This window comes from Protopterus annectens, chromosome 1.part0 (genome assembly GCF_019279795.1).
Source record: "Protopterus annectens isolate FY-2018-M chromosome 1.part0, PAN1.0, whole genome shotgun sequence".
Lineage (NCBI taxonomy): Eukaryota > Metazoa > Chordata > Ceratodontiformes > Protopteridae > Protopterus > Protopterus annectens.
Window position 1 is genome coordinate 110,166,982 of NC_056725.1, and position 24,669 is coordinate 110,191,650.

General features: G+C 43.1%; 1 protein-coding gene across 1 annotated transcript in view; it reads right to left on the bottom strand.

The window, feature by feature from the left end:
* Positions 1-24,669, bottom strand: part of POLR2I (RNA polymerase II subunit I) — a 602,163-nt gene that overhangs the window by 226,467 nt on the left and 351,027 nt on the right. The window contains exon 5 of the mRNA XM_044087218.1: positions 20,092-20,143. Coding sequence (XP_043943153.1) covers positions 20,092-20,143 — 52 coding nt within the window. The remainder of the gene's footprint in view (positions 1-20,091; positions 20,144-24,669) is intronic.

Sequence of the window (24,669 nt, forward strand, 5' to 3'; positions counted from 1 at the left end):
CTCACTAAAAGAATCACAGGGCTAAAGCAGATGCCATATGCTGACCCTCTAAAAAAAACTCCAGCTATACTCTGTGGCATATTGTCTACTCAAGAGGCGATCTCTGCTCAACATACAAGGCCATGTCAAACCCTGAGCTGTTGGACATGCTCCACTTAAAGAAATCCCAATCCCTCAGAGCCACACGCTCCAGGGATCTAAACCTTATCATCACAACGAACAGAACATGCTGGAGGGATAGGTTCCTGACCCAGAGACTCCCCATACTCTGGAATAGACTGCCCATACATGTCAAGCAGAGCACCTTATTGGCCCTCTTCAAAATGAACCTTGATGATTGGATGGGAGATAGGAAATTCACCCCGGGGATCATGTCAGTCGCCCTGCTAGACAGGGGCCCAGAGAAGTAAATATTGTGGGAAAAAATTTCCAGGGAATTGTTATGGCTAGGCTTGCATAGGCCTTAGGGCCGATAGCCTAGTACCAACCTATGAACCTAACCATAAATGTAGATGTTCGAGTGTATTCACTGTTGCAGTCATTACATCTGGGTAATCCTGCTGGCAGGTTGCCCTCAGTCAGCCTGAATTCCAAAGTCTTGGGTCCTGCGTCAGTTGCTGTCGCCCCTTCCCTGACGTCAAGTCGTCAGGGATATAAAAGATGCAGCCAACGCCATCTTCTTCAGTTTTTATTGCCCCAGATGTCAGGTGCCCCCAAAAGGGTAGGCTAGATATATATATATATATATAAAACATACATGCACCAAAATAAACTTTACCTTCATCTACAAGCAAATACACCACACAGGTTGCATAGATCAGAGAAGTAAAGATAAGTTCCAGCAGAAATAAGGGGGGTGGCTGGGGTGTAATCTGGACTGTAACAGTGAATACACTCGAACATCTACATTTATGGTAAGTGTACACAACTGTACTATGTTTTTCGTGTTTCACTGTTGCAGTCATTACATTTGGCTAGAGTCCCAAAGCTATGGTTGGGGGGGCTGGAGCTAAACAACATTAGGAGCGGCTATGAGGCCCTGCAGAACTGCAGTGGCAAAGTCTGCTCTGGATTTAGAGTAAAGTGGCAGATTGTAATGCTTTGTAAAGGTGTGCACTGAACTCCAAGTAGCAGCCTCTAAAATGTCTTTGGTTGGTACTCCCCTGAGAAAGGCTGCAGAAGTGGCTGCAGCTCTGGTTGAATGTGGCCTAATGCCCTCAGGCACTGGCTTGCCATGCTGAGAGTAGCAGAAACGAATGCAGTGACCTATCCACTTTGAAATAGTCTGCTTGGAGATAGCCTTTCCTTGTGATCCTGCAGCATATGCCACTAGCAATTGTTCTGTCTTTCTGAAAATAAGAAGTTATGTACCTACCATAACGTTCCATGTTAGTTGTCTTCTCTCACCTTCTTTCTTGCTTGATGGGTTCGGAGCCGATCCTCGGCTCCGACTCGGCACTTGCTAAGCTCGAGAGTCACTTTTACCAGCTCGAGGCAGCCCCATATCCCATGATGCAAGGCGGTAAGTACCCAGATCTCGTTTGATGACAAAGGGCAATAGCACCAAGCATAAAAACACTTCCAAAAGGAAGAAAGAAAACTTACAGGATGGAAGAAGGACCAGGTCTGAATGGTCTTCAGCATAATAATTTCTTATAGAAAGGTCTGTCCAGGCCTGGGGAAGGAGGGAGGGTGAAGAAAGAAGGAGAAGACAACTAACATGGAGCGTTATGGTAGGTACATAACTTCTTAATGTTAAGTTGTCAATCTCGCCTTCATTCTTGCTTGATGGGACCGCGTCCTAGCACCTCTATCCTGGGTGGCTCAATGGAACAGACTCTTGAGGACTGTAGAGCCAAAACTGGCTCTGTCCCTGGAGGCCAAGTCCAATTTGTAGTGGGAAACAAAGTATGAGGAGTGGCCCAAGTGGCGCTGCACAAATAGTGTCTAAAGGAAGTCTAGCTTGAAAGGCTGTAGAAGTAGCTAAGCTCCTAGTTGAATGTGCTTTAGGTTTTGAGCACAGCTGTTTTCCCCTGAGCAGATAAATTTCAGAGATGACCGAAGAAAGCCATCTAGACAAGGTCACTTTAGAAACAGGAAGGCCCTTCTTATTATCCGCATAGGACACAAAAAGTTGATCAGATTTCCTAAATTTTTTTGTTCTGTCCAAATAATATCTGAGTTGACAGTGGACATCAAGATAATGTAGTTTTTGTTCGGCTCTGTCTGAATAGTTAGGGAAAATACAGGAGATCAATGGATTGATTCAAATTGGTCTTTGAGGCGACCTTAGGCAAAAAGGTCGGATTAGTTCTCAATGATACTCTGTCTTTGTGAAAAACCAAATAGGGGGGTCGAACCGATAGAGCCTGAAGTTCAGACACCCTCCTGGCCGATGTAATAGCCACTAGGAATAAAGTTTTCCAAGAAAGAAATTTCAGGGAACAAGAAACAGCTGGCTCGAAGGGGAAGAATCAAGGATGTCAGCACTAAATTTAGATCCCACTGAGGAGGAGGATTCCTGATTGGAGGCTTTAGCAGGAAAATTCCTTTCAAGAAGGCCCTGCAGAGCCTATGGGACATAATATTGTGATCTGCGATCCCGACATGAAAGTTCGAGATAGCAGCCAATTGAACTCTGACTGTGGAAGAAGAGGAGCCTGCATGAAAAATCTCTGCTAAGAAGTCCAGGACTGCCTGAACAGGGGCAGTGAAAGGATCAATACTCTTGGCCTTAGCCCAATAAGAGAAACGTTTCCATTTGCTTGCATAAATCCTCCTGGTAGAAGATTTTAAAGAAGCTACTATGATGTCTCTAACTGGGTTAGAGATCAAAGGAAGCCTGGCTAAGGAAGGAAGTGGAGCAACCATGCTGTGAGGTTGAGAGAAGGGATAGACCGGTGCAGCTGACCGGATTGGTGAATCAGAAGATCTGGCACTGGGTCCAGATGCCACGGCTGCACCAAAAGGTGACGATGGAGGAACGGGAACCAAACTTGTCGAGGCCAGTAAGGAGCAATGAGAATCAATTTGGCTCTCAAAACGGTTGCTTTCTGGATAACTTGAGGGATCAGAGGAAATGGGGGGAAGGCATAAAGAAGTCCCTGGGGCCAATCCTGGGTCAGAGCGTCTCTGGGGGGATGGCCTGATAGAGGGAAGAGAGAGAAGAAGTCTGGGCATTTGCTGTTTTGGGGAGTAGCAAAAAGATCGCAACATGGACGACCCCATTCCAGAAAAATCTCTTCCGCTATGGATTGCTTGAGAGACCACTCGTGAGGCATGAGAATAGCTCTGCTCAATCTGTCCGCTACAATGTTGGTTTTCCCAGGGATATGCGTTGCTACCAGAAACCGATGAGAGGAGATTGCCCATTGCCATAGTCTGAGCGCTTCTCGACACAAGGGGTAGGACTTGGTTCCGCCCTGTTTGTTGATATACCAAACTACAGACATGTTGTCTGTGTGGACTGCAATTGTCCCTACGGGAAGAAAGTCGTTGAGGGCTTGCAACGTTAAAAGCACTGCTCTCATCTCCAGGACATTTATGTGCAGGTGGTATTCGAACGGTTGCCACGTCCCATGAACCATCCTGCCCTAATAATGACCCCCCCACCCGATCAGGGAGGCATCCGTGGTGACAGTGTCTACCGGGGATGGGGGTACAAAGTGTCTGCCTTGGTGAACCTGGGGAGATGTGATCCACCAGGCAAGATGATCTTTGCAAATCTGTGTCACCAGAATCTGGTGACGCATTGGAAGTTGTTGGTACGACCACTGTGTGAACAGCATCCACTGAAGAAGGCATGTAGAAGCGAGCCAGGGAAGAAGAGTAATGGCGCAGCCATGAGGCCTAATACCTTTAGAACCATTCTGGCCTGTACTTTCTTGTTGGCTAGAATGATCCTGACATGACTTTGAATGTCTGAAACTCTTTGATCTGTAAGGGTAGCTGACATCCGAACAGTGTTTAAGTTTGCGCCTATGAAAGTAATAGACTGGCAGGGCGATAAGGATGACTTTTGAAGTTGATCGAGATGCCCAAATGAGAACAAAGATTTATTGTGTAATCCCTGGCTTGAATAAGCTGATGCCTGGTGGTGGCTGTCAGGAGCCAGTCGTCGAGATCTGGAAACAACTGGAATCCTTGGCGTTTCAGGTGAGCCGTGACCACTGCCATGCATTTGGTGAACACTCTGGGGGCTGTAGTGAGACCAAAGGGCAGGGCTCTGAACTGGAAATGACTGGACCCCAGCCAGCGGAGAAATCTCCTGGAGTGTCTGTGAATTTTGATGTGATAGTGCATCCTGAAGATCTATTGAGCACATCCAGTTGTCCTTCTGTAAGAAGGGCAGAATTGACTGAAGAGTGACCATTGAATCTTGTCTTCCTCACAGACTTGTTGAGTCTGCTGAGATCCAATATTGGTCTCCAGTCTCCCGTCTTTTGGGGACCAAAAAGAACCTTGAGTAGATCCCGGCTCTGAATGGTCTGTTGTAACTGGCTGAATGGCTCTTTTGCAGTAGTTTTGAGACTTCTAACTCTGCAATTTCCCTTAGACCGGGTGGTACATCTGGAAGGGAATTTGAGGGAAAGGACTTTCCTCGAAAGGAATTATGTAACCCTTGGATATGATCGACTGTACCCATCTGTCTTGAGTGAGGGAATGCCAGGCTTCTGGGTACAGTGATAATCTTCCCCGACTGCCTCCAAGGAGGGACAGCCGGGCAACATCTCAGGGATGCTGAAAGGACTTGTCAGAGAGAGGCTCTCTGTTTCCCTGGTTTTGGACCCCTCTGCCTCTAGAGCGTCTGTTGTTGTTACCCCTCTGCCTCTAGGGGTAAACTGACCACGTGAATCCGCGTGACTCCTTGGGATTTGGAACCACATTTTGCCACCTTTCTGTCCTTTGGGGTAAGGTCAGGTCTAGAAGGGTGGAAAACGGACTCCTACAGCAGAAAGAGTCTTGCCGTCCTGCTCACACCTGGTCAAAGTTTCCTTCACTTGAGGGCCAAACAAAGCTGACCCATCAAAGGGAGAATTTGTGAAGGACGCCTTAAAGGGATCTGCAAAGTCACATAGCCGCATCCAGGCTTGGCGTCTAAGAGCCACACCTGTACCTGCGGCCTACTCTCCATCAGCAGCATATGATATTAGCCGCATGGAGGAGTTTGCAATGGAATTAAGGGTTCCTAGCTGCGAAGCAATTTTTTCCTGAGCTCCTGCAGCTGTAGGATCCTGAACAACATCACCTAGCTCCTTAAGGATATCCCTTTGGAGTCTGGTGAAGTGACACAGGTAATTCAGCGAATGCATAGCAAAGGTCGCTGAGGAAAACATCCGCTTACGTACCTATCCATGGTCCTAGAGTCCTTATTAGGAGGATGGACGTGCGGAAGGATCTGCAAGTTCCTTCTTGGTGGCAGCAGCCACCATGGCATCAGCGGGACACCCTTAGTGAGGAATTGCTTATCACGGGGCAGTAATAAATTTTGAAGGCCTCCTAGGGACTGGCTCTACAGAGTCAGGAGCAGCCCACGCCTTCGGGCAATAACCTGCATAAGGGGTCGAAGGCGGAGACACCCAGGAGGTGGAGGGCCGAGATCCAAACGCCTCTAGGTATACTGACTCATCCTCAGAGGGATTATTGGTGGGCCAGTTTCCCCTCTGTCTAAGGAGTTCTAGGATGTCTGAGAAGGAGACATCCTCAGAGGGGGATCTTGGGGATCCCTCTGGCTCATCAAAGTCAGTATCTGAAGTGATAGACTCTGGGGAGTCTACATGTTTCCTCTTACAAGTCCTCTTCCTAGGAGGATCTCCCGAAACATCAGGAGAATCCTCGGAAGAGGGGGAAATTCCCAATGGGGAAACCTGAGGCGGAGGATCTCTGGGTCCTGTAGCAAGAGAAGTGGCAGAGATGTCAACAGGCACTACAGAGGGAGGAGCTAAGGGAACAGACTGCTGGCTGATACCAGTGGCCAGCACACTCTTCATCACCTCGAATGCTCCCCTCCCAGGCAGGTCCGAGAGAACCCGTTCGAAGAGCAAGGAACTCCAGGGACCACCAAAAGGGAAGTCTCCGAGGCAGATGTCGGAGCCGAGCTCACCAAGGCCGAGGCTCCAAGGGAAGAGCGGGTTCGGACAAGGGTCCGATGCCACTCACCCTCGGAGGAGACCATGGAAGCCCGGCCACCGAATCCCTCTAAGGAAGGTCTCGAAGAGGAGATAAGAGTAGAGGCTGAAGGAACAGAAGGGGGTATCTGTCCCTCAGCCGTAGCAGTAACCATTCCCGAAGACTCCAACACCAAGCTCTGGGGTAGAGTTGAAGGAGGAACTGCAACGGGGTGTGGACCAATAGTCGTCTGTTGAGACGGACTATGTAACATTTGGGCCAGTGCCTGTGACTTAAGTAATCTACTGACCACTCTCTCTAAATCATGGTCAGAAAGCCTGGATGACCTTGAAGATCGGCTCCGATGGCTCCGTTCGAGAGGAGAGGTGAAGCGGGCGAAGTATCGGCTCCAAGGAAGGAGACCTAGACCTCTTCCTCGAAGGAGCCATCGGAACCGATGAAACTATTGAACCTGTCGGAGCCGACAACTTATCGGAGCCGATAGGTGTTTCGATGCATCGGCTCCAGCGGAGCCGATACAGCCACAAAGTAACGGTGTCGGAGCCGATCGGAGCCGACACCTATGCCTGAGCCACATGGTGGTCGGAACCGATCGGAGCCGACACCGAAGTGGTCGATGCAGAATCGGCACCGATAGCCATCGGTGCCGAAGGCTTAGTTAAGCCAGAATCGGCTCCTGCGGGCCGATCTCGACTCAGAACGAGTCGGAGCCGAGGCCGCAGGCTTTGATACAGAAGCCTGGGCCTTGGAAGACTTGGCAGTCTTGGATGGAGCCGACTTAGCCGGAGAGCCCTCCGGCTTAAGAAGGCCCCTCAGTATCAACTTATTCCTTCTTTCCTGCAGGACTCTCTGGCTGAAAGAATGACATATAGCACAGGAGTCCTGCAGGTGAAGAGGCCCCAGGCAATACAGGCAAGAAGTGTGACCGTCTGTCAGAGACATCTTCTGACAGCACGAGTCACACTTCTTAAAGCCTGAGACCCTTTCTTTAGACATGGTGAAACACAAACACACAGACACCAGTCAAAGAATTTAAATTAAATATACCAAAAAAGGTATAACTAGAAACACACACACACACCCTAACAGGGGGGGGGATAGGATGGGTAAAAGTCTGACTAAAAAAAATAAGGAGAGACAGGGAATTTTCTGTCAGAAAAGGTTTAAAACTAAATTAAAACTAATAATAAAAAGTTTTTTTTGTTAAAGGGGGCTAAAATAGCAAAGTAGCAAATCACTTACCAGGAGCTGGTAAAAGGAGGACCTCATCAGCGAAGCAAGCGAGATCTGGGTACTTACCGCCTTGCATCATGGGATATGGGGCTGCCTCGAGCTGGTAAAAGTGACTCTCGAGCTTAGCAAGTGCCGAGTTGGAGCCGAGGATCGGCTCCGAACCCATCAAGCAAGAATGAAGGCGAGATTGACAACTTAACATCTTTAGTTTTGTCCAAATAGAATCTAAGTTGTCTGTGTATGTCCAAAGAATGCAGAATTCTCTCCCCATTGTTGTGTGGATTTGGATAAAAAGTTGGCAAATGAATAGTTTGGTTAAGGGCTAAACTGGACACCACCTTAAGCATAAATGTAGGGTTTGTTCTCAGAGAGACCCTGTCTGGATAAAAAAATGATAAAAGGTTCCACAGCCATGAGGGCCTGTAGCTCTGTCACTCGCCTTGCAGGTTATTGCTAGGAGCAGAGCTATTTTCCAAGATAAAAATTTTACATCCACAGTCACAGCTGGCTCAAAAGGAAGTATGGTGTTTTTCCAAGACATAATTGAGGTCCTATGCAGGCATTGGCGATCTCCTTGGAGGCCTTGGCTCCTCTGAGGTACTGCCTTAATAAAGGATGAGAAAAGAGTGGTGGCTCTGTATTGTAATGAACCGAAATGGCAGACGCATGAATTTTAATTGATGAAAAACATAGGCCTTTGTCCAGCATCTCAGTTAAGTATTGCAAAATCTGAGGAATATTTGGTACAGCTGTGTCAGTTCCTTGAGCTTGGTTCCAAGCACAAAATCTCTTCCATTTTCCAGCATAGGATTTTCTAGTACTAGGCCTTCTGGCTTCCAAAATGACATCCATCACTGCTTTACTGAGAGGTGTGCTTTATATGGCTACATCATCCGCCATGCTGCCAGGTTTAGAGTCCTGAGTTGGCTGTGCAGAATCTGATTGTTTTGTTGGGACAGTAGATGAGGTATTTGAGGTAAGGTCCAGGCTGGGCGTTGAGACAAGTTCCTCAAGATCAGATATCAGTACTGGCGGGGCCAGTCTGGAGCAATCAGAATCATTTTTGGTTTCTCCTGTCTCACCTTTAAGAGTACCTTGGGGAGGAGAGGCAGTGGTGGAAAGGCATATACTGATAGGTTTTTCAGTTGAAAGATAAGGCGTCTACTTTCCATGTTTGTCTGTGATAAGTCCTTGTGCAGAATCTTTTTAGTTGATAATTGTGAGGGGAGGCAACTAGATCCATGTCCGGGCGTCCCCATTTCTTTATCATGCTGAAGATTTGTGGATCCAGGTGCCACTTGTGGGTATCCATGAGGTTTCTGCTGAGTTTGTCTGCCGGAGTATTGTCCTTTCCTGGCAGGAATTGTGCCTGCAGATGAACTTGTAAGTCAATGCTGTGTCCCATAAAGCCATGGCTAGTCTGCAAAGGGGGTAAGAATGCGTGCCCCCCCCTGCTTGTTTATGTACCACATGACCGTGGTATTGTCTCTGTCTTTATCAGTAGTTGTCCTGGATGAATTAGGTCCTTGAAGGCTGTCAGGGCATTCTGAACAGCTAGCATCTCTTTCTGATTGATATGTAGATGCATTTGATTTGTGGACCAGGTGCCCTGAATGCCTTTTCCTGCCATGTGGGCCCCCCAGGCATAATCTGATGCAGCCGTTGTTAGGATCTTCCTGGCTGGGGGTAGTCAGAATGGCTGTCCCTTGTTTTGGTGACAAGCCTTTGCCCACCATCGAAACTCCTGTTGCAGGCAGGGAATGAGAGTAATCATTGTTTCCAGGCTGTGGCAATGTTGGGTCCAGACACTTTTTAGGTACCATTGAAGTTTCCTCATATGCAGTCTTGCATATGGAATTAGTAGGATGCAGGATGCCATGAAGCCCAAAGCCTGCAGAATTTTCCTTGCAGATAACTGGGCCTTTGTTGCCATTTCCTTGAAATAGGTAGTCAGTTGCCTTTGTTTGTTTGGCGTGAGATAAGCCATCTGGGCAGTTGAATTTAAGCTTGTACCCAGGAATATTATCTCTTAAGATGATACCAGTTTTGATTTCTTTTCGTTGACGGTGTACCCTAGGCATGTTAAAAGTCTTTTCACAAACGTCAGATGCTGTAGTAGAATGTTCATGTTCTCTGGTTGAATGAGGCAGTCGTCCAAGTAAGGATATATCTGTATCCCTCTTTGTCTGCAGAAAGCAATTACTGGTGCCAGGAACTTTGTGAAGACCCTGGGCGCACTAGATAAGCCAAAGGGCAGTGCAGAGAATTGATAATACTTTGAACGAGCCTTGAATCTGAGGTATCTTCTGCGTGACTGTCTGACTGGGACATGCAGGTATGCCTCTTTTAGGTCTAAAGTCACGAGCCAAGCCTTTCTGCCCAGCATGGACAGAAGCTGCTGCAAGGTCAACATCTTGAATTTTGGTATATCCAGGAAAGTGTTTAGAATATATAGGTCCAGTATTGGTCTCCATGCTTTGTCCTTTCTGGGTACCAAGAACAGTCGAGTAAAATCCTTGTCCCTGCTCTTGCTGTGGCACTTGTTGAATAGCCCCCATGTCCATGAGGGATGAGACTTGTTTTTGAGCCTCTGCCCATTGATTTTTTGGCAGGTCTGGCCAACCGTTTGCCCTTGGCAGGGTATTGAAGTGAAACTTGTAGCCTTGTGATACTATGTCTAGAACCCATTTGTCCTGGGTTATAATGTGCCAGTTTTGAGAAAAAAGTGCTATTTTTCCCCCTAAGGGTGCTGCCAGTAGATAAGTGCTTGGTGCAGGCAGGGGGAAGTCATTGGGTTGGTTTCCTGTATGGTTGTGATTTGTCTTCTCCACTTTTGGAGGTAGAAGCACCCCAATGCTTAGACCTGTACGAACCTTGCGGCTGGGATCTGCCCCTTTGAGGTCTGTCTGACACTGGAAAGGACCAATTCTTTGTAGGCCAGTGTCTGCTAAACCTAGGTGGCTGTACTTGCAAAAAATCTTTGACCGTTTGCATATATTTAGCTTTGTCCTCCATTTTCTTTAACACCTCTTCTGCCTTAACACCAAACAAGGTATCATGCTGTAATGGTGCATCTAATAATTTAGCTTTGACATGATCAGGCAGATTTTGTTCCTTTAACCAAGCATGCCTCCTAATTACAGAACCCATAAGAGCGGCCCTGCAGGAGGCCTCCAGATAATCAAAACCACACTGCAAAGTATGCTTTCCAACTTGTTCAGCTGCATGCAATAAATCCTGCATTTCTTTGTTTTCTGCACATTCAGAATTTACCAACATTTTCTGTTTAAGCAGTGTCATGACATATTGCTGATATTTGAGCATATGAAACTGGCAGTTTAAGGCCCTTATAGCCAAGGTAGCAGATGTGTAAATCTTTTTTCCCCATCTATCCAGTGCCCTAGAATCTCTGTCAGAGGGGGTAGGGTTTTTTGCAGTGGAAACCTTAACCCCTTTGGGACCCTGAGAAATAGTTTCTGGGTCTGCAGCAAGGTTTTTGAAAAGGAATTTATGAGTCAGGAACCCTGTAGTATCTGTCAGGCTTAACAGGAGCTGGAGGTAAGGAGTCAGGGGTCAGACTAGACTCTGAAAACACATCATCTATAATGTCTAACACAGGTGGAATAGCTAGAGGCCTGTGTTGAGGTAGTAGAAGGAAGTCCCTGAGCCTCTTCTTAGATTCTGAAAAATCTTGGCTCTCCCAGTGGAAATGCTCCCTCATGTTATGCAAGGTTTCCCCAAAGGAATAGTCCTCAGCAGGAGAAGCTGAAGGAATAGACTTCTTCAGCATCAGAATCCTCATAGGGGGTAGAGAATATTCCTGATCAGAAGAGTAATCTGAGGAAATGGAAACCTGACCTGAAGATTCATAGTCTGTATCTTGCCTAGGCCTCTTATCAGGAGGGGGATGGGAACCCCTGATCAAGGTAATTAAGTCTTCGTCCATTTTGACTATCTGTTTTTTGGGCATGGAGGCCTGTCCATGTGGCTGGTGAACTTGTTTCTTTGCCTTTAAAGGTGCTTTAGTCTTTGTCTTTGAAGCTGTAGTAGGTTTAATGTATAATTATTTAGGTCTGAAAACACCCTCAGAAGCTGATGCCTGCTCAGCGGCTCTGGACCCATCTGACGGAATAGTCTCTGAGGCTCCAATACCTTGAGTTTCTAGCAGCCTGACCGACTCCACGTGGGATTCGGGAGCGGCCTGCGACTCCAAAGTAGCGGGTGTCAGGGGCTGCGAAAGCGCCTTACTGAGAACCGGCAACTGGCTTAGGAGAAGCTTCGTTGTCCGTTTTGGACCTCGGTTGCTTGTCTTTTTCTTTGCGCTTTTTGTGAACTCCGGTAATCGGATCGCTATCCAACGACATTGTATAATTAAATCTGCGCCCAAAATAGCTTAGTGCAAACTTGTACCCACGCTTAATAGTGCATTGGTTAAATCTAGCACAAAACCGACAACATGAAACGTCATGGTCAGGGCCTAGGCAAGGAATACAGTAAGAATGAAAGTCCTTATGAGGTATTTGCTCCCCACAAGAAATACAATTATTAACTTTTTCTGACATCGGTCTGGAGCAAGAAAAAAGTTTCCCTAATGGGGTACTTGGCTTTTAATGAGGACTTCGGATCTGAAACTCGAACACGAAAATCTCAGGAGTCGGCCGACCGGCACTTGTGAACTGCTTCTGCTTCGGGCACCGTGCGGCAAGAATGACTGAAGAAAATGGCATCGGCTGCATCTTTTATACCCCTGACATCAGGGAATGGGCGACAGCAACCGACGCAGGACCCAAGACTTTGGAATTCAGGCCGAATGAGGGCAACCTGCCAGCAGGATTACCCAAATGTAATGACTGCAACAGTGAAACACGAAGAACATCATTACTTTTTAGTGGAGTCAAACAGTAATTATCAAAAAGGTTTAAATACATCAATTATGGTACTTTTTATAAATATGTCAACCAATATTTCTACAGTAAATGTTTGTTTTAAAGTTAAAAAATGGGTAAAGCAGTCTAAAAACTGTTTTCCAGAAATATTCATTTAAAGGTTATTAGTTCAGAAATGCTGCGTTTTTCCAGACGCAAAAGGGTTAAATCACAAAAGCACACTACAACCACCTCATGATTCACAGAACGAGTCAGCTTCTATCAGTAAATCTTGTTTACAGTCGTCAGACAGTAAATGCAACAGCACATGTAATTCAAAATAAGAGTTAAGTCATAGTACAATTTCAAGTGCAAATGGTCAGAATGTAATAAATTTTAGGTTACATGTAATTCAATTCCAAATATAGATGTACACAGTCAATGTAGATAATAGGCAGATTTCCCGACCACACACAAACCAAACATTTGCAATGTCTCAAGTTCACATTATTTCAAATACAAATGTTCGGACTGTCTAATATACAGATTTCTATCTCAAGTCAATGTTATTACTAGTGTTTCAAGGCAAAGTTAAAAAAAAACGCATACCATAGCTCAAAATCAGTTTTGTTGCTAGTTCTACAAAAAATAATTTTCAGCTCATCTATAAAGGGTGACAGTCCAGCACCAAACTAGAGCATTTACCAATCATTGTTTATGGTTACAAAAATGGCAAATATTTCATTGTTGACAGAAACATTATAGAATAATGTACTGATTAATATAGCCAAATCAAGTTCAGTTACAAACAGACCTTTATTAAAAGGCACAGATGCAGTTTTGTGAAGATGTAAAGGTCAAAAATTACAGCAGCTAACAGTTCAAAGTGTAACAGCTCCACACTAAATACGAACATTGTTTCACAGCCTCTGGACTTTCACAACCCCCCCCCCCCCAAAGCACAGCTCACCAAGCAAAGTCTAATACGACTGTAGTTAAAGACTGAGTAGGGCACTGGATGGGAAAAGGAGAGGCCTGAGTTGAGAGACAACTGCTTCACCAACATTCCTTTTTCACAAACCCTAGCACTGAAATCAGAGATAAAAGGGGAAGGCTGCTAATGATGGGTCCAAAGTGATGTGATGAACTACTAAATATTCCTCATGTGAAATCTGGCCATGGTAATCATGGGAAAATAGACAAAATGAAACTCATGATAATGAGATGTTCCGTGACAAAAGTTAGTCTGGCTATGAAATCTCAATCTGATGCTAGCAATATTCCACTATATCCTGATGAATAAACACCATTATGAAGGATTTGTGCATTACACATACAAGTTAAAAAGGAGGAGGAATTCTTGATCACTGGTCAAAGAGTCTGCATAAAATGGCTCTCATCTAAATACAGAAAAATGTAAATAATCTGCAACCCGCAATGGCTATTACAGGAGCCAAGCACCTGTAAACCTTTCTGGAGATTGTGACACGTGAGGGAAATGCAGAAACCGAAAATGAAAAATTAACACAGAAATGTGTTTGACAACTTTAAGAAATTGAAAAGAACGTCTAGGTGAGGTCTCCAGGTTCCTTCCCTCTCGTTACCAGAAATATTCTTGAATAAAAACCTTTCCTTCTTAGCTGAGGGGGAACATGTTCTATAACCCTTTGAGAAGCATCCAATCTAGGGTGCGAGGGAAAAGGAAAGTTACACGGATGAAAGAGGAATCTCTTGAGGGGGGATGTAAAATGTGAGTGAACAGGAAGGTTTGAATGGACAAAAGAGGAATCTCTTGAAAAGGAGAAAGGAAACCCACAGCCAGTTACAACCCTTTACAATGATTCTCCTCTCCAAGTGACTGAAGTTATATGGTGTCACAGGAAAATGAAGATTTAGACTGTGGAATAGCTTTACAGGGATTGCTTGGGTGGGAAGTACAAATACCTGAGGGGATGGGATATATTCAGGATGTTTTGCTAGACAGTCCTAGCTGTTGGGTGGACTCTTTTCTTTTTAAAACTCCCTGCCAATGCTTTTTGAAATTTTACTTGCCTTGCTGGAAACACTTATTCCAATTGTTCATTGGCAGAAAAAATGTTATCATACTTTGCAAGAAAGGTAGAAAACTCGGGTAATCCCTTTTCATCTTTAAGGATCACATATGAAGGTCTAAATAATACCTCTATCTAGGGTAGCATTCAGGATCTCAGCTTTAACATCCTACGAAAAATTATGAGAATGTAGTCTGGTAAATCACTGACCCCCCCAACGCATCTGCACTAGAAAATGCATCAACAATGTCTTGCATACATCTGAGAGACACAAAATCCTAAATTCAGAGATGACTTAGCCTCTGAAGAAAGGAAGTCAGTAATATATATACATTTCTTTCACTTATACTTATTCTGACATACAAAACTGGGAGAAAAAGGAATTTGCAGGTCTAGGGCTTTTATATAATTTATTAGACTTTCTGGGAGCAGGTAGAACACCTGCAGGTACAGAAGAAAAAAAAAACACCTGTAACAACTTATACTTTTTTGGATTCTGTTATTTTTTGTTCCCCATTAAAATCTGGATGTCTTGTATATCTTTTTGTAAAGTCCAACCAATTCTTCTTACCTGCATATGGAGAAAATATCTAGTTGTATTCATATTTTTTGGAAGGTGGCCAGAAAAAGACCAATTTGAAGGATGGTCCCTTCCTTGGGAACGAAGCACCTCATACTGGATTTGTGAAGAACATCTGCCATTCTCTTTCCCGAAGCTAGCAAGGCTGGTTTTCAAAACAGCAACTGAAGAAACGGAGGACATGCCAGCCTCCCAGTCCTTAGTGGCTTGCCAAGAAGGAACACAACACCAAAGAGATCGAGAGAAATGACACAGCAGTTCAAGGAACAACAGATAGCCATAGTAGAGACACCCATCAGTGGCTAAGGAGAAGGGGATGGCAGAGTCAAGACCAAAGCCTACAGAATAACTTCTCTTTCTGACGCTCAAGGAGGGAAGTCTCTAGTTACTAGGACCCAAGTCTATGTCCTCTCTGCAAAAGGGTCTGACAAGCAGATACTGGAGTCCTGAAGAGTAAATCTTACCTGCTGCGTGTAAAGTTAATCTTTCAGGAAATCTTTTAGTAAAAATATCCAATATACTGTCCCCTGTCACTAGCAACCAGTTTTGACAGAAAAGTAACACTCTGTTCAATTAAAAGTGATAATTAACACTGGAATTCCCACAGTGATAAATGACTGTCAACTACAAAAGGTGACAAAGAAGCAGACAATATAGCCTTGAAAGGATCAGTTGTACCTCCTGACAAATAAGTTTTGAGTGAAAAAAGAAAAAAAAATCCTTTACTAACAACCATATTAACCTCAGCCCTTGACTTTTCTAAGAAAAAAAAAAATGATAAATTAGAAAAAAAACCTGCAGGGATCCAGGACCATTTGTCTGTAAATATGGTAACTGACAAATTGTTCAGAGGTTAGTTGACTAGGTGAAATACCATGGCACGATAAATAAGTTTAGAGGTAAAATTTCTTAACTCTCCAAAACCATTAATCCAAATTCCTACTGGACAAGATTTGACAGAAATGTAAATTTTTTTCCTCATAAAAAGTAGTTTATTACAACACATTTCTCTCACGGAACCATAAACAAAAATGTCAAATTCTGAGGTGAAACATTTAGCTACAACCACAGATGCCAATTCAAGTCTCTAGTATGAATTTCTGGAACAAAAGAAATACATTTCCCCTCAAAAATGATGAAGTGGAAGGGAATGTGCAAAGAGGGTTCTTATCTGCTCAGGAGAAACAATAGCCAACTGATCACACAAAGCCTGCAGACACTTTCAGCAGCAAGATAGTTCTGATGTTTTGGCACTCCATCCTCTGATTTTATCATGCTCCTCTCATGCAACGCTGTAACTAGGGCACGTGGAAGGTGCCAAACAGCTTTGGAAGCTAGCTGGCTTGCCCAGTCCTGCAGGATACATCCCATATAGCTTGGGATACTGCAACAATGAGCTAGTGATGCAACAAAAAATTATCTGTGTTGTCCGTTTCCATCCTTATTAAACTGATGGACCTTGGATCAGACTTTGGGATCTGTAGCTCAGGCTTCTCCCCTTACCTAGTATCCTCTCCTGTCCCCAACATTACCTCAAACTGAGTTTGCCTCAGAATCTTATAAAAATACATTACATAAATTATAAATATGTATAACTAGAAAACGACAGGTCAAAGTAAAAATCTGTACTGGATCTGTAAAAGTACAAAATGCTGTACTAATGATAGGCCATACAGTCGTACCAGAAGCCAAGGGAGGAAAACATTTCCATGAGATGGAAAAAAGGGAAGGAGGGAGGGAAACCGAGGAAATATAAAAAGACAACACAGACCTATTGTTATGGTAAGTACATAACTTTTGTATCCAACACTGTCTTTTGGTCCCCAGCTACTTAGTTCCACTGGTGGTCTCATGCAAGGATGTCCCGGAGGACAGCAGAACTGAAAGCCATCCAATCTCTGGAAAGCAAATCAAATTTTTAATGGGAAATGAAGGTACAATTAGACCAGGTATAAGCAGCAAAAGTTTAACCACTGAAGCACTAGAAAAAAGGGTATGCTTTTGGTGGCCATGGTAGAGTCAATCCTTTTTGCTTATAAACATGGGAGATACAGCCAGTCAACCACATAGCTAAGGTAATCTTTGACATGCCTTGCCCATCTTGGTCTTAGAACAAACAATTGATCTGTAGAGTAATTGTCTCAAATGGAGCACACATTCTACTTTATTTGAAAAACTTAAAAAGAAGACTACTGAGTGAAGACTGCAAAACTACTTCAGTCAAAAAAAGAAGGACTGATGCGTAAAGTAACCCTGTCCTTGTGGAAAATAATGTAAGGGAAGACACTACAAACGAAAGACAGAAACTACCAAGAAGAAATTGTCTAAGTATTAGAGAAAAGTATTTCAATAATCTATACATCAAAAGTTGCACTAGCCTGAACCACAAATTAAGTCCAAACTCTACATGCAGCAAATGAGATCTGAGGTAATGTTGGGGTTAGGAAGGAATTGTGGATAAGGGAAAAGTACAGTTTTGTACCTAGATATCCTATGAGGTATCTGTTTCCCACGTTAAATACTTTCGACATCTTTTACATCCTGTTAAATACTGGGGAGAAAAGAAAAAGCCAATTCTTTCTAAACTTTGATTGAACCTGAAACAATTCGGTTAGAGACTCTTCGAAAAAAGCCTGCAGCAGCAAAACTGCTTCATGCGCAAAACCATGCTGACATGAGACTGAGGATTATGGCGTGGCGAGGCGTGGTGTTAGTACCCTGACATCCTGGTGACATCGGTCTAATGCGCCTTGAGCCCGTATACACTGAGTATCCGGGCCGACTGGACAGCGGACTACCCAATGGTTAGGACTGCAGCAATGTGGAATGAAGAACATTGTGCCTGAGCTACAGATCACACAGTCTGAAAAAGTGGCCAAGGTAGGATCAGAAACCCATCAGTTGAGGAATGGTCAGCAAAGAAAGGAAAAACAGACAATCCACTTGCAGTGTGTGTGTGTGTGTGTGTGTGTGTGTGTGTGTGTGTGTGTGTGTGTGTGTGTGTGTGTGCGCGTGTTAACACACAATGGAGTTATCAATGACTAGGAATTTTTGGTGGGTGTTAATTGACAGTCACTGCCTTAACGGCTTTTAAATCCAGTTTAATTCAGTTTTAATGCAAGGGATTTTGTTATAACAGATCCTCCTATGTTATGCAGACTAAATGTAATTTACTATGGCCACTGGGATGTTGGGTTCAGTAACGTGAGCTGCATATGAAGTTCTTGATTTGGTTGAGCTAATGGCTGAGATGTTAAGTGAGACATTCATTAACACATTCTTCAAAATGCCTGTGTATTTATGGTTGTGTGTACACATGCTTCACAGGGTGAGACTGCTGTAAAAGGTTCACAGAGATAACTGGTCTACTCTACTAAAATTTTAAATACACTTAAACCAGTTACAGATACAAGTCTTTTATAGTATTTTGTGCGAGAACAAGTCAATTCTTTCAATGCTTGAAATAACCATCAGTTAAGTTAGCTTGTACAGTGCTTCCCAAGCTAGAAAGGCTTATTAAAAATATGACAATCAAAAATAATATGCTGTTAATAAAAGAAACTACTTTTACTTTTAGTCAAAGGTCTGTAATATGCATTTTTTTCTTTTAAATAAATTACAGAAAGACTGCACTAGTAAAAATTTAGAAAGAAAAATTATTACATGGAATAAAATGTTGTGCAAGCACAAGACCCTGTGAAGTTAGTCTTCACCAAGTTTAAGTGGTTGGTTTGCAACATTTAATAAACATCAAACGTAAGCAACAATGAAAGAATACAAAACTGGCCAAATGATTTACTCAGTTCACTTACCTCAGTGCAAATTTACTTAAGTCAAAATCAACTGATTCAGTTATTATTCTACTAATATAAGAACAATTACATTTAATTATATAAGCTACTTTTCTTGTCTGTAACCACTACTCACTCCTAACCCAAACATACCAACAGTGTTAACTATGTACTAAAACACTACCTACCTACCTGTTTATATGAGTTACTTTTTCTATTGCTACTTGCAACATATATACGCATGTCCACAGGGACCATTACTTTAATATTCTAGGAAATTTTAACATTGGTTTCTAAGACTAAGGATTGTACTTTGTTTACTATTAATGAATTTGTTTTCTAAACTAATACATAAGATTTCATTAACTAAATTCTCCACAAACTGATATACTGTGTAAGAATAATGCTGCATCTGTTGCAATTCTGATGTACGAGTGCAACAAATAGTGTTGAAAGCCACAAGCTATTGTTCTACTTGTGTACAACATCTGTAATAAAATATATACAGGTACCAGTGCTTAACGGAAATTTTACTAAGTAACCTGGAAAAAAGGGGCCAAAAGCAGTGGGCTGGAGTGTGCGGCTACAGACTGTGTTATGAATAGGATGGTAATGATATAATACAATTCTTTCTAAACTAAACTAAGCCCACTTCCTCTTTCACAATGTACTCATTCCATAGTCAAGGACTGCTACTGCCACTTCTTTCTGCCTAAGTAAACACCTGCATTACCAAGCCTCCTTAGCATGCATTGCATTTGGTTTGAATGAAATTTCACAATACTCATCTTAGGAATTTGTCTGTCTTTTGCATCATACAGGCAAACATTTCATGGCTTTTGGTCCACAAAATCCCAAAACCAAGGATTCTGTAGTCCTGTCTTCCTAGTAAGTCTCTAGGTATACACAGTTTAATGTGCCATGACAGAAAGTTCAGCCAAGGCTGAAATGACAAAAAACCCGCAGAGTAAATAAGAAAAGTCTCTATGGCTTAATGATCTAATGACCTCTGTTAACCCTAAACTAAATAAAGTGGAAATCAGAGAATGAATAAATGGAGTGTATTAACTTCATAAAACTTGGGACTACAGTTATGCTGCCTGGAGAATTTTGTGCCACACCTGGACTTAAAAAGGACTTCCAATTGTGGTTTTGTGCATCAATTCATTGGTACTGGCCTCAAGAAGTAATTGACATAACGGTTGAGATAAGTATGAAACATCAGTTAAACAATGACACATTTTGCTGGTATGGAGGAATGGACAGCACTAAAAGTCTGATGCCAAGTAAACACCTGTCTTTACATCATATCAAGCAAAATCAGGCTAAAGCAGATTAAAATCACGGAAATATGGAAACAGAATAAAAAATGGGTGAAAGCTACTTTAAAAATCATTTATTACTACTGTTACCACTAGCTATGTTAAAAGGTCAAAACTTACCTCAGCCCTGGCACTGTGTGACTGAAAGAATACTGCTTCTTTGTGGCCACATCTAGGAAAAACAAATAATTGTATATTTTTCAGCATTTGCACTGAATCCAAACAACCCATTTAATCTAGATTCTGCTTTAAGCACGGCCAAAATAATACAAACCGATGCTAACAGGGCTCAAATTTCACACACCAAATATCACCAGGATCTTTACAAACTCTTCAGATGGGTATATATTTAGGTAAAATTTAGTACCAAACATTGTGTTTTAGAAATCAACAAACATCGAGGCAGGACACAAGTGTGCAACATACACAATACTGTAATCAACTCAAGTACAAGAAATTTGAATAGGGAGTTTATGATAATCAACTATCATGTCTTTGGAAGATTGAAGGAACACAATACTAGGGGGAAAAAACAGGACAGAAGTACAGCTGTGTGTGTCACTCACCTTAACAGCCGATGCTAGACAAAAATCTGCTCACTTCCAACCACTCCCACTAGACTATTTTTTGAATGACCCACCCAAACTCCAGTGCCACTAATTGCAACCAAAAATGTAGCAACCACTGTATAATTTCATTCAACAAATGTTTCTGCCATGAAACAAAGTTGGCAGAAACACCATCACTTACCAATCCTTTACACACAGCAGGGAAAGTTCAGCTGTGTTAGGAAATCAAAATACAGTTGTATAAAATCTTACCACAACAGTCGATGTCCTTCTCTTCACTGTTGCAGTATTCTTTACAATAGGAATCCCCTGCCAAGGCCAGCCCGAAGGCCGGTCACTATACCAAAGCCTTTAGGTTGCTTTAAGGTACGGTGTACATCACAAGTATGCTCCTTGCAAAGCGTATGATGTCTGGATGTACCAACCTCAGAACCAAGAGCTTCAGTAGGAACATCAGTCTAAGGAGTACAGAGGTAATCAGTACACCCAAAACAGAAATGGACCAGGGAGTGGGGGGGGGGGGAGTGAATACAGCAACAGTGAAGAGAAGAACATCTACCGTTATGGTAAGATTTTACACAACTGTACTACATCCTTCCATTTCACTGTTGCAGTATTAATTTCAATAGAGACAGTGCCAAAGCTCAGGAAGGGGACGAGGAAGGACCAGCAAAGCTCTCTAGGAAGCCATGAAGGATGGCCATAGCAAAACCAGTTCTAGCTCTGGAAATTCCATACAACTTACTGTGCTCGGTAAACGTATGCACAGAATTCCAGGAAGCTGCCTCAAGAATAAAATTAGCATCCAAACCCTTGAAAAAAGGACCAGAAGAAGACACAGCTCTAGTAGAATAAGCCTTAACAGAAGGAGGAAGGCTCTTATCATGAGAGGAATAGCAAAAAGAAATGGCTTTAGAAATCCAAGAAGAAACAGTTCGCTTGGACACGGCCAATCCTAAAGATCTAGGATGAAAAGAAAAAGAGCTGATCAGATTTATGAAAAGCCTTAGCCTTATCTAAATAAAATCTGAGTTGTCCATGTACATTCACTGTGCAGGAACGTCTTACTAGCAGATTGCAGAGTTGGGGAAAAAAGTGGGCAAATGAATGACTAATTAAGGGATAAGTCATTTATCAGTCTGGGTATAAAAGGAGGATTACGAAAGAGAAGCCATAACGGCTTGAAGCTCAGACACATTTGGCATACGTAAGAGCTAACAATATAGTCTCTTTCAAGAGCAACATTGCAAGGAAGCTGAAGCTGCAGGCTCAAAAGGAGCCTAGGACAATCCCCCCCACAAAAAAAAACTAAGAACCCAGGGAGGAGAAACAGGTTTCCTGGGAGGCTTAATATGTAGGATGCCTTTAATAAATTGTTTGGCTTCAAATGTAGAAGCTAAAGGAGGTGAGAATGGCAGATGAACAGAGATAGATAAGTTGACCTTAACAGAAGAATAAGCCAACCCAAAACTGAGCAATTCACACAGATAAGAAAGAACTAAAAGGAACATCCACAGAAAGTGGATCCAGGTTACAAGAAAGACACCAAACAGAAAACCTTTTCCATTTCAATAAATAGGGTTTCCTAGTACTGGGTTTCCTGGCTTCCTGCAGGACCCCAAGCATGTCCTCAGAAAAAAGGTGTCTGTGGAATCAAAATCCTATCACCCACAGTCTCAGCTGAACAGTGAACAGGTGGGTATGGATGAGAGAGCCCATGTCTTGTGCGAGTAGGTCCACCATGTGAGGTAACTTGTGATGATTGCCCTTGGCTAAATGCAGAAGAGGGAACAAATGCTGTCTTGGCCAGAAGGGAGTCACCAGCAAGATTATGGGAGCATCTTCTTGAATTCTGAACTGAACTTTTGGAATGAGAGGAAGGGGAGGAAAGGTATAAAGAAACATCCCCTTCCAAGACAAAGATAGGGTGTCCACCTTCCAAACCAGACACCTAGGACACTGGCACAAAACAGCATAAGTGTTTTGTCCAGACGGGAGACAAAAAGATCTATTTGAGGAGTACCTTACTGGTGGACAAAGTCCAGAAGCACATTCCTGTGAAGCAACCATTTGTGGGATTGAGTTATGGACCTGCTCAGAGAATTTGCCACAATGTTTTGACCTGAAGGACTGTAAACTGCCTGAAGAGTCAGTAGATAATGAACAGCAAATTCCCACACTAGCAAAGCCAACCTATAAAGAAGATAGGACCTTGCCTCTCCCCCATTTACATACCACATCATTGTGGTACTGTCTTGTACACACCTTGAGAGGTCCTGCGGAGGAGAGAGAATAAAAAATCTGAAGAGCCAGCATAAGAGCTACTTAAGTTCCTTCCTAACACAAAGCAGAAGAGGAACTACACATTTGATTGGATTAGCATGTTGAAGCCAAACTGACTTCAGAAACCACTGAAACTTTCTCATGTAGAGTTTGGCCAGAAGGAGCATAAAAATAGTGGAGGTCAAGCAGCCCAGAACTCTCAGAAATTCCCTGGCTGTTAGTGAAGCCAGAGGAAGAGGGGATTGAAAAAAAAGGAAATGAAAGTTAGGGCTTTGGGGAGGAGGCAGGGATGCCAGCAAAGGCACAGTCTGGATCCTGCACCCCAGAAAGACATGAGCCTGAGAAGGAGTCAGAAAGGACTTTTTGAAATGTATAGTGAACCTCAAGCTTTGCAGAAGGGAAATGGCAAAATGGAGATTTTGCAAAGATCTCTGGAAAGGATGCTTGAAACAGGAGGCCCTCCAAGTAGGGAAGACTTGGATCCCCTGTTGCCTGCAAAAAGCAATCACAGGAACGATGCATTTAGTGAATACCCTTGGGGCAGTAGAAATGTCAAAGGGCTAAAAGAGGGAACCTTCGGAAATGCATTTAGATGAGAGGTTTAAAATTGGTCTCCAACTACCCTCTTTCCTGTGTACAAAGGACATCCTGGAGTACTGGAACTTCTTGAATAGCACCTTGATTCAAGAGAGCCTGAAGCACCCCTGGAAAGGAGGACAGCTGTTCCAGAGGGGGTTGAGGAATTTCCATAAAAGGGAGAAGACACTCTCAGGCCATGAAATACCCTTTACAGATAATGGACTGAACCCAGGAGTCCTGAATAATCTTTAAGCAATCAGGGAGAGACCGAGAAAGGTGAAGAGAAAGTGAAATGTTGCTGGGAAGAATAGGTCAGTCAGACAACACCTGGTTCATCAGGAAAAGGAGACTTCTTGGACACAAAAGTCTGAGTAGCTTTAGCAAGAGGAGCCTGACTCCCATCTTTCTTGCCCTTGGGGGAGGGCGTGATTGCCTATGAACAAAGGCTGGCTTATTGAGGTAATGTCTAGATATACAGAATGAGAACACATCCACTGTGAGTTTGAAAATTCTTTTAATTCTGGTACCTCGGCCTTCGCCTTCATTTCACATATTTTATTGGAGGAAAAAGCATCCAATATCTAGATGTAGAATTTTATCTGAGCATGGATAACAAGATACAATATAAACCATTTCATAAAAAGACAGCAGCAGAGAATTTTTTGCATGCATCCAGCATGCACAGTGATTATCTGCTCAAGTCTCTACCATTTGGTGAATTTAAACGCATAGGTATGCACACTTCAGAGAGGTCCATGATTTCCAGTGAATTTGATAAGGTCGAAGAGAAATTGAGAGGGAGAGGATAACCCCAAGGAAGTATTAAAACGGCCAGAAAAAAGGTAGAAAGTGAGTTAGGATTGGGCCAACAGGATGAAGCGGAGTTGGTCTTGGCAAGGTAGAAATGAAGATGTGGGTTCTTATGTTGGTGATTCTAGGGATATCAGTTCTGGTGGCAATATGTTTTTTGTAACTAGATATTCACAATTTTCAGAGACACTAAGGGATGTTGTGTTAAGATTTTGGCCCATCATCAGTCAGGATGATAGATTAGGTAATCTTTTTCCATCAACAGTCACCTTCTCTTATAGTAGATACTCAAATTTGAAGGAAATCCTGAGCTTCAGAAAGAAAAGCACATCGAGAAAAAATAGTAGAAAGGGAACATTCAGGTGTGGAAAATGTAAGATTTGCAGTCGGGTAAAAAATTTGGATGGTATCAAAATCAATGATGTCACATATAGGGCTTTTGAATACTACGATTGCA